This window comes from Cervus canadensis, chromosome 7 (assembly GCF_019320065.1).
Source record: "Cervus canadensis isolate Bull #8, Minnesota chromosome 7, ASM1932006v1, whole genome shotgun sequence".
Classification (NCBI taxonomy): domain Eukaryota; kingdom Metazoa; phylum Chordata; class Mammalia; order Artiodactyla; family Cervidae; genus Cervus; species Cervus canadensis.
In genome coordinates, this window is record NC_057392.1 from 13228413 (window position 1) to 13241255 (window position 12843).

At 50.7% G+C, this 12843-nt stretch overlaps 1 protein-coding gene across 1 annotated transcript in view; it reads left to right on the forward strand.

Annotated features, from left to right (window-relative positions):
* RAB6B (RAB6B, member RAS oncogene family) overlaps positions 1 to 12843 on the forward strand; it is a 58459-nt gene that overhangs the window by 38964 nt on the left and 6652 nt on the right. Inside the window, exons 3-6 of the mRNA XM_043474373.1 lie at positions 7488 to 7541; positions 7739 to 7844; positions 9362 to 9473; positions 10404 to 10497. Of these exons, the coding sequence (XP_043330308.1) occupies positions 7488 to 7541; positions 7739 to 7844; positions 9362 to 9473; positions 10404 to 10497 (366 nt within the window). The remainder of the gene's footprint in view (positions 1 to 7487; positions 7542 to 7738; positions 7845 to 9361; positions 9474 to 10403; positions 10498 to 12843) is intronic.

A 12843-nucleotide genomic window follows, 5' to 3' on the forward strand; every position in this document is an offset into this window, starting at 1 on the left:
TCTTCATCCATGATTAGTCCCTTCTGCCGGCATGGGCATCTCCTTGTCTCTTACCTCGGGCAGGGAGTCTGCCCCTCTTTCTGGATACTATAGCCTCCTCAGACCAATTATTGCAGGAGCTCAGAGTCTGCACAGCTGTTTGCAAACTTTGTTCCTCAAATGAGTTATCCAAGGGCTTGTCTGGAATTCTGATTCCCAGACTGACACCCCAGAGATTATGATTCTGTCTGTCGGGGTTGGACTCAGCAACCTGCATATTTAACAAGCTTCTGATGTGATTCTGAAGCAAGTGGTCCATGGACTACATGTTGAGAATTACCAAATCACTGGCCAGTGGGAGAAACTGACCGCCGTGAGATCTTTCCAGTTTAGTAGAGAGACTGTTAGAAGAGGGGCCCTGAGGCCAACTTGAAGGCTTGGAAAATGATTTGCAAAGGAGTGGATCTTGATCTCTAAATAAGTTTTAACCATGTGAAACAGCATTAGAAAAGGCAGGGAACAGCATTAGCAAATGCACAGAAATACAAAGTAACATGTGTAGGTAAGAGTCCTCACCACAGTCTTATTGCTTAAGTGTAAAGTACAAGCTGGGCAAGAGGGGAATGAGATCAAAGAGGGGAAGCTAGGAGCAGGCCCTATACAGGCCAAGCTCAAGCATTTATACGGTTTCCTGGAGGCAGTAGGGAGTCATATGGTAAGATTTATGTTTTAGGAAGATAACGCTGGTGCTATGTGAAAGATTAATTATCCAGGAGAGGGACTTCCCTGATGGTCCAGTGGTTAGGAATCGGCCTGCCAATGCAAGGGACATGGGTTTGATCCCTGGTCTGGGAAGATTCCACATGCTGCAGAACAGCTAAACCCATGCACCACAGCTACTTTAGAGCTACCACAGCTACTAGCTGCAACTACTGAAGCCTGTGCAGCTAGAGCCTATGCTCTGCAACAAGAGAAGATGCCGCAATGAGAAGCCCTCACACTGCAACTGGAGTGTGGCCCCTGCTCGCCACAACTAGCAAAAGCCTGCATGTAGCCATGAAGACCCAGCATAACAAAAAATAAATAAATTAATTAATTAAAAAAATCATCCAGGGGAGAACCTGGGGGCAGAGAGATGAGTCAGGAAGCTGTTGCAGCTATTCAGGTAGAAGAGGTTGGGGGACTGAACTGGGGCAGTGATGGTGGGAATGGAGAGAAATGGGCAGTTGAAAACACTCTGGAGGCAAAGTGTCAGCTCAGTGATCCTCTGTTGTGAGGGAGTGGACTGTGAGGAAGTGGATATGAGAACAAGGGAAGAAGAGGAACTCAGGAGGGCTTCCGGAGGCTTCGGCACCTGCAGAAGTGGAGGTGCCTTTCATGGAGATGGGGAAAGCAGAAGAAGTAAGCCAGGAGGGGAGAGTGGGCTCCTTGTGGGATACACTGTGTTTAGTGAGGGGTCTAGAAGACACGTGGATGTACATGTTCAGTAAGAGATCGGCTACCTGGATCTGGGGCTCAGGACAGAGGTGAGGCCTGGGATGTAGATTGGGATGTAAATGAGGTACCCAACACAAAATAGTCGGGAATGCCAATGTTTTAAGAACAGAGAAATGAAGAGGATCCTGTAAGAGGCTAATGAGGAGCAGCAGCTAGAGAGGCAGGGAGAGCCAGAAATGAGTCATGTCATGAAAGCAGAGGAAGCCAGAGTGTCAAGGAAGAGGACTGTTCCACTGGGTCAAGTTCATCTATTACTAGTAGAGTCTGGCCTATAGAGTGTCCTTACAATTTGGAGATGAATTGCCATGGCCACCACAGCCAGAGCAGCCTCAGTGGGCAGAGGGGCAGGAACCAGACCACCTTCACCGCGCAGTGGGTGGGAGGAGAGGCGGGGACAGCTGGTTTGGGGCCCTTTCCCAAGAAGCCTACCAGTGGAATGGAGGTGAGAGATTGGCGGAGCGCTAGAGAGCCACTTAGTGACAGGGACCTATTCTTTTTTTAAAGATGCAAGAATTTTAAGAATGTTTCTTGGATGAAAGGAAAGAGTGAGTAGAGAATGAAAGGTTGAAGACAGAGCAAAGATCCTTGATGGCTGAGAGCGTCAGAGCCAAGAGAACGCAGGGAGAGGCTTGCTTTGATAGAAGGAGCAAATGCTCAGCACCTAGAGGGATGGGAATACAGGTGGACACACCTAGACAACTTTGCAAATACCTTTGAATCCTGACTCTCTCATTTCCAGCTGTTGATGCTAGGCAAGTAATTTAACGTCTCTTATGCAGTTGACCCTTGAATAATATGAGTTTGAACTGGGCTGGTGCACTTTTATGCAATTGCTTTCAGTATTAAATACTACAGAATTTCACCATCTGCTGTTGGTTGAACAGAGGAATCAAAGTACATATACAAAGGGCCAACTATGAGTTATATGCAGATTTTCCACTGTGTGGAAATCTAACCCCCACGTTGTTAAGGGATCAACTTTACTCAGTTTTCTTAGCAGAAATATACAAATACTAAAGAATATAACTCATAAAAAGTTAACATAAGTTAATTAATACATATAAAACACTTAGGACAATGGCTGGCACATGATAAGCCCTCGGATGTTTAGCCATTGTAACAACAGTAATTATTATTATTATATTAGAGGGGGAAAAGCAAGGAATGAAGTGGTTTGTACCTAATATAAAGTAACGTTTGAGGCCATCTTCTGAGAGTAAGTCTCACTGAAGATGAGATGGGGCAAAGCAGAGGGGAGGATGTTATGAATTATTGCTTATATGGATAGAAGTAGGAGGTGGTCAAGGACAAGTCACGTGTGTTTATATTTACCCACAGACTTACCTTTTCTGGTGCTCCTAGATTCCTTCTTTGCCGGGAGCCAGCACACGAGATCCCACCCATGACAAGGTCATGAGGGAGAAAACCTGATCCGTCTTTTAAGGATTCAAACTTCCATCTGTAAAATTTCCCTTCAGCCTGAAGTATTTCTCATAATGATGGCTCAGTGGTGACAAATCATCACAGCTTTCCCTTATCTGAAAATATTTCTGTTTTACCCTCACTATTGAAGGAAATTTTCACTAGCTGCAGAATTCTGGGCTGACATGATGAGGATGGTGGTGGTAGTTTCTTTTAGAATTTTAAAGATGTTTTTCCATTGTCTTCTGCCCTCAGTTGTTTCTGAAGGGAAATCAACCATCATTGCTGTCATTGTTTCCTTGTGTGTATTGCGTCTTTCTGTTTCCTAGCTGCTGTCAAGGTTTTCTCTTTATCTCTAATTTTCAGCAATTTGACTATGACTTGGATGGGTGTGATTTTCTTTGTCTGTATCCTGCTTTAGGTTCACTGAACTTCTTGAAGCTGTGCGCTGATGTTTCTAATCAAATTGAAAAAGTATCTGGCTATGTATGCATTTTTTGTTTTGTTTTTGTCTTTACTCTTTCTGAAACCCCAAGTGCATATGCATATGTGTGTGTGTGTGTGTGTGTGTGTGTGTGTTAGTGTGTGTGTATATATATATATACACACATATATATATATCTCAGGTCTTTCATATTGCGCTTGAAGTTCTTGAAGTTCTATTCATTTTTAATTTATCTTTTTAGTCTGTGCTTCAATGTGAACAATTTCTTTTGACCTGTCTTCAAGTTTACTGCCCTTTCCTCTGAAGTGTCCTCGCTGCTCTTATTCAAACCCAGAGGATTTTTATTTCAGATATTGTGTTTTTTTGTGTGTAAAGATTTATGGATTTGGGGACTTCCCTGGTGGTCCAGTGGTTAAGACTCCATATTCGCAATGCAGGGGCCTGGATTCAATTCCTGGTCAGGGAACTGGATTCCCATATGCCACAACTAGAAAATCCTGCAGGCCACAGCTCAGATCTGGTGCAGCCAAATAAATAAATATGTTTTAAAAAAGATTTCTGGGTTTTATTTTAGTCTCCCTCTATCTCTTGAAATTCACCCATTATATTCATCTTTTTCCTCTACATTTTTAGTGCATTTATAATAATTACTTTAAAGTCCTTGTCTGTTAATCCAGTGTCTGGGTCATCTGAATATGTTTCTATTGAGTTTTTTTTACCCTCAATTATTGGCTTAAATCTGCTTCTTCATGTCTAATCCTTTCTTATAGTGTAGTGGACATTGTGAATAATAAGTTTTAGATGCTTGAATTCTGTTACCTTCCTCTGAAAAAGTATTGAATTTTATTTTAATGGCATTGAATTATGTGCAACTAATTTTTTTGAAGGGTTTACTTACCATGTTTAAAGTTTTTTATAAGATATGTCTCTTTTTGTTTTTCCCTTAGTCCTCTGATATAACCCTTATTTCTGAGATGATGTCCTTTCTCCCAAAGCTGACCCTTCTGGGGTTCTAATGGAAAGCCTGAGGTGTTACCAAGTCCTTCTAACTTGGTGGGACTAGAAGGCTACCTCAGGGGGAAAACTGGTTAAGCATAGGATCTCACTTTGTTTTCTTTCCTTCATTTAGAGATTATAACCCCTCTATTTGTCTGCCTGTTTTGGTCACTTTTCAGTGATTGCAAATTATTTCTTGTACTTGTCCAGGATTTATAATAGTTGTCTTGGGTGGGTTAATTTAATACAAGCTATTTAATCATTATTGGAAGCAGAATTTAGGGAGGTGTTTTTGAGCTGAGCTGATGGCTCAGCTGTGACCAAGGACACGTGCTTTGGCACCAGGTTGTGGGAAGGTCTTGCAGTGGCTCGGCAGCCTGGTTGGGTGGAAAGTGTGGCCAGACAGTCTAAGAGGGGGGCAGTTAAGGAACCAGATATTTCTCTGATATAAAAAGAAGCATGAAAGTGGGAATAAAGGTAGGAGAGAGCTGGAGAGATAGGAAGTTGGTCCTTTTAGCCTGACTCATCATTACTGCCGACTTGGTCAGACTGTTTTTAGGGGTAATAAAGTATGTGAGTGTTCAGTAGATGGTTTTATGATTATGGAGGCCACTGAGTTGAGCTTACTAGGACCTGATCCACATGGCACAATCCTTGTCATGTCATCTGGTGACCTCTCTGTCCATGGAAGCACATATGAGGTGAAATGGGATTGTTGTTACATTATCATCAGGAACATCACCATCACCATCCATGCTGCCTCCCCTTTAGGGGTATGTTTCTCTGTGGTTCTTTGCTCTATTAGTTAGGTCAGAGCTAAGGAATGTTAAAAAGAAACCCTAAATAACTGTGGCTTCGGGAAGATAGTTCAGTTCTCTGTCACGCAATAGTCTAAGAGTCTCAGACTGCAGAGACAAGCTCTACAGGGCAGGGACTCGGGCATCCTCTGTCTTGTTCACCAGTCATCCCCACTCTATCACTCTCATCTAGATGGGCCAGTATGACTGATTATCACCTGTCTTTATTCCAAGCAGTGGGAAAGGGCAAGGGGCAGCTGTGGGTACATCCCGCTTCCCCATGAGGGACCCATCTCAGAAGGTACACATGTCACCTTCACATCCCATTGACCAGAACTTAGCTACCCAGCTACAAAGAAAGCTGAGAAATACAGTCTTTACTTGGGGCAGCTATGAGTTCATTTTTATGTTTGGAGCCCTAATACTGTATAAAGGGAGACTTCATGTTGGGGACAGCCACCAGTCCCTGTCACCAATCTTGAGGTCATGAACCTGGTTTTTAGCTCAAGGGTCACTTTATGGAAGGAGCTTGACAGTCACTGGGGAACCCATTGAGCACTGGAGTTGAGGGATGTCCACCTGCTCTGTACATTTCTTCTTGTGGGTATCAGCAGACAAGGATCATTGCTCTAACATATACTAATAAAATGGACGTAATGTAGCTGGTAAGGAACAAAGCTCATTCCACAAGCTGCTCGTCAATTCCACATTCCCCAGTGGCTACACCATGCTGGAAAGGTGTACAAAGCTGGGCTTGAAAGTGCCCAAGTGATGCCAAGATTTTACGCTGATCCTCCTATCTCTGCCATTGGTTGGCAGAGTCACAGTAGGCATGGGCTTTAACGTTCCTGGTCTCCAGAGTAGAGAACTGAGTTGTGTCTGAGGTATTTGTTTAGCATGAATGTTCTAGAATTGTATGATTCCCTGACACTCCCTGTCTTTGCACTAAGGCAAGCTCCCAGGAGGATGCAGCCACCTCAACTCCTTTATGAAATGGGACGGAGTCGGCGGTATACACACACCTGCTTGCAGTCAGCTGGGGGCCTGCAGACCTGGGCTTTTCTATTTCCTTGGGTTTCTTTAGTTGTGGTTTTTGTAGTCAGAAGTCAATTTTCCATTCAACTAAGCCTATTTTTTTAAACCTTATATTTCTTTAAAAGATACTTTAAATTCTGCTTTTAGAACTATTATATGATCATTGTAGAAAATGGAGACAAGTATAATGAAGGAAACAAACAAACAAAAATCACCCATAGTGTCAGCACATGGACACCGGTACTATTCAGGCCTTAGTGTGTAGGGCCTTCACTTCAGCATCTAAGAAAACAAGAAAAATGCTTGTATCTCTACTTCAGTTAATCAAGCTGATGTTTTGTAGTCTGCTTCCTTTTAATGACCATTTCCTGAAATCCTTAAATATTTTTTAAGAACGTGATTTTTAATGAATGCCAAACTTTCATCATTTGGACGGACCACGCTGCACTTCACCCGTGCCCCAACAGTCAGGCTGTGTCTGAGTCTTCATTGTTATTAATTACATGGCAGGGACTGTTCCCCGTTGACAGCATCTTAGCTCCTGTCACAAACACTGGGTGCTGGCGAGGCCCATAAAGGTTGGGTGGCCTGTTTCAGGCCATACAGCCAGTGAGTGGTGGGCCCTTCCCTCTGGTCCAGCTGCCTCCCCTGATGCCAGGAGAGTGGAAGCACAGGCGTGACATAGACAGTTGACTTCCAGTGTGTTGGTTTGGGTAGAAAAGAGCCAGTGGGGCTCTGCACGGGTCCTAGCCCCAGATGCTGCTGTGGGTGGTTGTGATGCTCCTGTGGAAAGCCAGCTTGCTCTCTGCCCCCACACCAACAAGCTGCCCTGCTCCCGTTCCATCCCCACCCACCTGGGCAGCAGTGAGCCCGGCACCTGAACTCCAGGTCTGAGGAGAGAGGCTTTTGCAGGGGAGGCTGGGAGGCAAGCAGGCTGGGGCAGGGAGTCCACGCAGCTCCTGCTCCTCCAGGCCCCCACCTGAGTGCAGCAGGAGATCCAGTGGCCTTGTTCCCAAGCAAGCTTCCTCCCTTGTTCTCTCATCCTTTTTCCGAAGCACTTTTCTCTTCCTCTCCAAAGAGTGTGTCACTCTCTAAAAAAAACAACCTGTCCTCATTCCTATTTATCTCATTTCCTCTGAGAGGGACGAGAGGATTCACTGTTGAGTTGGGGTGTGGGACAGCAAAATAGAACCCACTCAAGGCTTGGGCTGGGCGACGACCCCTTTTGCTGGCTGTGTCCCTGACTGGATGACTCAGCTTTTGCCCCGCTGCCTGAGACCTTTCAGTTTTGACTGTTCCGTCCTCTTCTCTAACAGGCAACCATTGGGATTGACTTCTTGTCAAAAACCATGTACTTGGAGGATCGTACGGTGAGTGCCTGACTGGGGGCCTGGGAGGACAGGGAGGGCTCCCTGGGACCTACCACCTGGGGCCTGTCCTGGGCACCACTAAGAGCCCATGGCTGCCCAGAGCGGGCAGTGCCAGCACCGCAGGACTTCCCCCCAGCCCCCCGCTCCCACCCTGAGGACCCCACCGTGCCCTGAAGCTCCTGCCCACCCTGTCACAGGTGCGACTGCAGCTCTGGGACACGGCCGGCCAGGAGAGGTTCCGCAGCCTGATCCCCAGCTACATCCGGGACTCCACGGTGGCCGTGGTGGTGTATGACATCACAAGTGAGTGTGGGGCCTGGGTGCTGGGCGGGGAGCAGCTCACAGGCTCCAGGGCCCGGTGCGTCCCCAGCCAGGGTGCAGCGTGTGTGTGTGTGTGTGTGTGTGTGTGTGTGTGTGTGTATGCATGCGTGTGTGCTTGTCCTCTGGTTGCAGGAAGGCAGGTGCTCAGAGTGGAGAGGGAGTTGCTTCTGAGCCTCCCCCATCCTCCTGCACCAGGCGCGGCGTACTGGACCAGCGTGACCCTGTTCAGAACAGGGGCCTGGGTGTGCAGCAGAGCAGATGCTCAGAAGGCTGGCCCTTCTCCTGCCCCTCAGCACCGTCCTGGGCCCTGGCTGCCAGAAAGACCCCTAGAGAGCAATTTCATTGTATGGTGTGTGTGTACACCTGCAGGTGTGAAAGGATGCCGGTCCGTGGGCCAGCCTTGACCTGGCAGCCGTGGTTCTGTTAGCAGCACCCCAGCTCCTTACAGGGCTCTCTGGGAGGCGAGGCCCAGTGGGCCCCTGGGGGCCGGGGGTGGGCTGTTCATCTCACGCCCTGTGGCTCTTCTGGCCAAGTCAGCTGCTCTGGAGAGAGAGACACAGCCCTGAGGGAGACTTGTGGGGCTGGGGGTGAGGGGCTAGGACCCGTGCAGAGCCCCACTGCCCAGGCAGGTGTAATGGCACACACCTGGCAAGCCCTTGGGCTGCAGTCAAGCTTATGGTGGGAGGATGCCCCAGCCTGCTGCCTCTAGCCCTCCCCACCTCCTCCCCCCACCGTCTCCCTGACCGCAGGCTCCTTGCACACCTGAGCATGGAAGCGGGGCCCTGAGGAGGCCTGGGCCCCTGATGCTGAGCAGAAGATCAGCTGTGGGAAGCCCAGGTTCCCAGGACAGGGAGCTTCGTCCCCCCTTGGGCCTGCAGGCTGCTGAGTGGTGGGCATCACCCTGTGACTGTTCCTCTGGGGGCCTGTCTCAGCTTCTGACCGAGGAGGGGACTGCCCTGCGAAAACTGGCCTCTCCTGGCTTTCGTCTGCTCCTGGGCCCACTTCCCACTCCCCTTACTTGCAGGGCCTGAGGGTGCTGTTCGAAAACCCCTCTGAGCTCCTGTCGGTGGGAGGCCACCCTGCGGCCCTCCTGGACTCAGGGCTGCATGGTCTCTCCCACACACAGTATCACACTGTTTCCAAGCTCAGCCAAGTCCACTGCACTCATACCTCACCCTGCTCTGAGCCTGCAAGGTCAGATCTGACTCTCAGATGGGCCCGAAAACCACTAGTCCATGGAGCAAATCATGACCCAGTGGCCTTCCAGGTGCCATGACCTCTCCCCAGTGGGTGGCTCAGCAATGTGAGGGGTTTTGGGGGCCCGCAGCACAGTTCCACAAATACACCCAGGCGTTCTCAGGAAGGTCCAGACTTGCCGGTCTGTGCTCCCACCTGCCCTGCCCAGGTGTCTGAGGGTGCACGCTCTCCCTCCTGAACCCTTCCCCTCTCCCGCGGGGCCACCTCTCATGCCAAGCTTTATCCCTACTTTCCACCTCCAGATCTCAACTCCTTCCAGCAGACCTCTAAGTGGATTGATGATGTCAGGACGGAGAGGGGCAGCGATGTGATCATCATGCTGGTGGGCAACAAGACGGACCTGGCCGACAAGAGGTAGGTGCAGGGGGCTGTGGGCCACCCCCCGCCCTCCTCTGCAACTCCTCCTGGATGGGGTGTCCTGGGACTTGTAGGTGGTGAGCGCCCTGTATGACCTGTCCTCCCACATCTGGGAAGGGCCCCGAAGGCTTTGGAAGCACCCATGTGCCCAGCCAGCCCAGCAGTGTGTGATCTGGGCCTGGCCTCAGCGCAGTCGTGGACACAGCAGCCCTCGGGCTCCTGCTGGCCCTGCCCCTGGGAAACGCCTGTGCTAACACTGGTGTGAGTGTGAAGGGCCTGGTCCCCAGGCGTGAACACACAGAGTTTCCTGGTCCAGCTCTATGTCTGAGTGTGACACTGTCCCTAAAGAGGCTGCCCTCTAGGAACAGGGCTCAACTCAGCACCCTTTCCTTATCTTATGGGGCAAATAAAGCAACCAGTCATGAACTGAGGGCCTCCTGAAATGCACTCTGACCGTTTAGGGAGTATTCTGAATGAGAAGCTGCTTTATTAAAATCTTGTCCTTGAAGTGAAGAAAACAGAGCTCAAAGCCCAGCTTCTTTGCAATAGGTGACCTTGGGGCCATCCCTTTTGACCTCAATGCGGTCATTTGGCAAATGGGGCTGGTGGTACCACCCAGAGAGGTGGTCTGTGGCTGGCAGTGTGACAAATGTTGGCTCCGGCAGTGGTGATCCTGGGAAAAGTGGGTAGGGGCCAGCAGCCCACCAGCCACAGGGCCAGCTCCCAGACTGGACAGTACTGCCAAGGAGTGGAGTGGGGATGCTGGCTTCCTGCTGTGCTCTGCACCTCATGAGCCCTGAGGGAGCCCTGGGGTTCAGCCCTGGTCTCAGGCCAACTGAAGTGCCTTCATCATCTGAGGCCACTCCCTCCACCCCGACTGGGGGCTCCTTCTATCCTGAAAGCTGGTCCCCCTCATCTTCCCTTCAGGCAGATAACCATAGAGGAGGGCGAACAGCGCGCCAAAGAACTGAGCGTCATGTTCATCGAGACCAGTGCGAAGACTGGCTACAACGTGAAGCAGGTGGGAGGTGCCGCCTTGGCCAGGGGCCCACACTGGGCTTCTGGCGCCAGGGGCTAGTGACCAGGTGGGGCAGCATGTCCAGCCAGCCCACCCGATGGGGAGTGGGTCCCTCCAGAGCTCTACTCCTCAGCCTCAGGGTATCGGGGACTATGGGATCAGCTGCACCCAGCAGCCAGCCCCACGGCCCCTGAGCTGCCGTGGATGTCCAGCCCCCAGCTTCTAGGCAGCCGAGAAGCAGCACTTTCCTACCTGTTCCCTCACTTGGGATGGGCATGCAGGAGAGGCCATCCACTGCATTTGGGGTTCCTGCATTGTGCTTGGCAAGCACCTGGGGCTGTGTTGGGCCAGGTGGACTTGGGGAAAAGAGCCCACCCTCAGTGCGGTTAGAGCTCACAGGAGGGGGGCCTGCAGAGTCAGACTCCTCAGAGGAGCCATAGAGGAGGTGGGGTTAGGGCTGAGCCTCAGAGCAAGAGACTTCTCATAGATGGCATTCAGCAGGTCAGTGGACTTGGGTGGAAACAACTGCACCTGTCTCTGCACCATCCCCTGACAGATCTTCAGCATTTTCTGCAGCCATGAGCATAGCAACAGGACTCCGTGTGATAGTAGCTCCCCTGGCTTTATTGGTGTCTTGAGTCTCTTGAACGTTTCCCCCCTCAGTATCTCAGGGGGTCCCCTGCCGGCTCCGGCTCTTTAACACGTTCCTGAGGAAGCACAGGTGTTGCTGTATCATGAGCCTGTATCTTTAAAGAGTTTAGAAATTTATTTCAGTACTAAATGGTTTCCTTACATAAAACTTGGGCTTTCCTGGTGGCTCGGATGGTAAAGAATCTGCCTGCAATTCAGGAGACCCAGGTTCAATCCCTGGGTTGGGAAGATCCCCTGGAGAAGGGAATGACTACCCACTCCAGTATTCTTGCCTGGAGAATTCTATGGACAGAGGACCATTCATTTCATATGCTTGAAAGGAGGCCATAGCCTTCACTAGCCTGCCAAAGGAGTTTTTGGTTCATAAAAGGTGAGGGTCCCCTGTCTTCAAGGAAAAGAGGACTTGGAGAGCTGACAAGGAGGGGGCTTCCCAGGCGGGGGACTACACGGGCACAGGTGGGACTGGAGGGGCGCTGGGGTCTTGCCGGGGTCACTTCTGCCCTGCCACCCCCAGCAGTGTCCAAGAGCACTAGACAAGCTGCCATGCAGCAGCTGGCCACACGCAGTGAGGGTCTGAGGGTTTACCCCGCCTGGGCAGTGCTGTGCCAGTGGGAAGTGGCAGAGGAGATGGAAGGAACAGAATGAGCTCCAGATCCAGGGGATGCCCCCACCCCAGTTGGAGGGCCTCAGTGCTGCTCTGTTCACTCACAACCCCTTGCCAGCCTCCTTTGGCATAAGGTGTCCCCTGGAGGACAGAGCTGCCCATCCCTGGGGGCCTACAGGAGACACCAGATTGTGGCTCTGTGTGGTCCTGATGGAAAGGCCTGGAGGGCAGGGAAGCAGAGGTCAGTGGTCCAGAGGGCAGGTAGCCTCTGCCCCCAGTGGACAGAGATGCTGATGCCCCCTTTCCAGAACATTCTGGAAGCCAGGCAATGGTCTGAGCAAGAGTTGTGTATAGTCAGTTCAACCCTGAGTGGTTCAGAGGAGTCTCCATGCAGTGCAGGCTCCTGGACTCTGAACATGAGCATGTCTGCTCTCAGAGGCCCCCACGTGACCCTTAGAGCTTCTGTTTGACTGGCAACTTGGCCATTGGCAGAGGCTGTGACTACTTTAACAGCCAGACAGGCGGAGTGGGGCTGCCTGGGGCATGGCCATGGAGGAAGGCTCGGGGAGTGACTGGACCTCTGCACCCCCTCCTGCCCATCTCTGCACCCTGCCCACCAGCATCTTCCCCACTTGGGCCCTCACCCTCACCACCTTTGGTCCTGTCACCCAGCCTGGGTGGTCCCATGCGACTGGACTCTGCCGTGAGACCATGAAAGAGCCTCACCCTGTCTTCAGAGCGCTCAGGCAGTGATGTTTTAAGCCCAGAGCTCACCTAGTTCCTGCAGTTGGTGTTTGTCAACAGATGGGGAGAGCATTCAGAATCTTCTGGTGCCTTGTATTTCTGTCTTGTACTTACTGTCATCCCCCTAGGTTCCATCCCCCTAGGTCCTGCCAGCCCCCCGACACCCTGTCCACCCCTGCCCCAGTGAGCACATGCACATGCGCGCAGACACACACCACACAGCTCTCCATGCACACTTACAAACACGCAGACACAGAAACCCCACATGTGCACATACACGTCACACACACGCACCCCCCACATACTTACACACACAGATGCTGCACGTCCATATCCACACTGCACACACT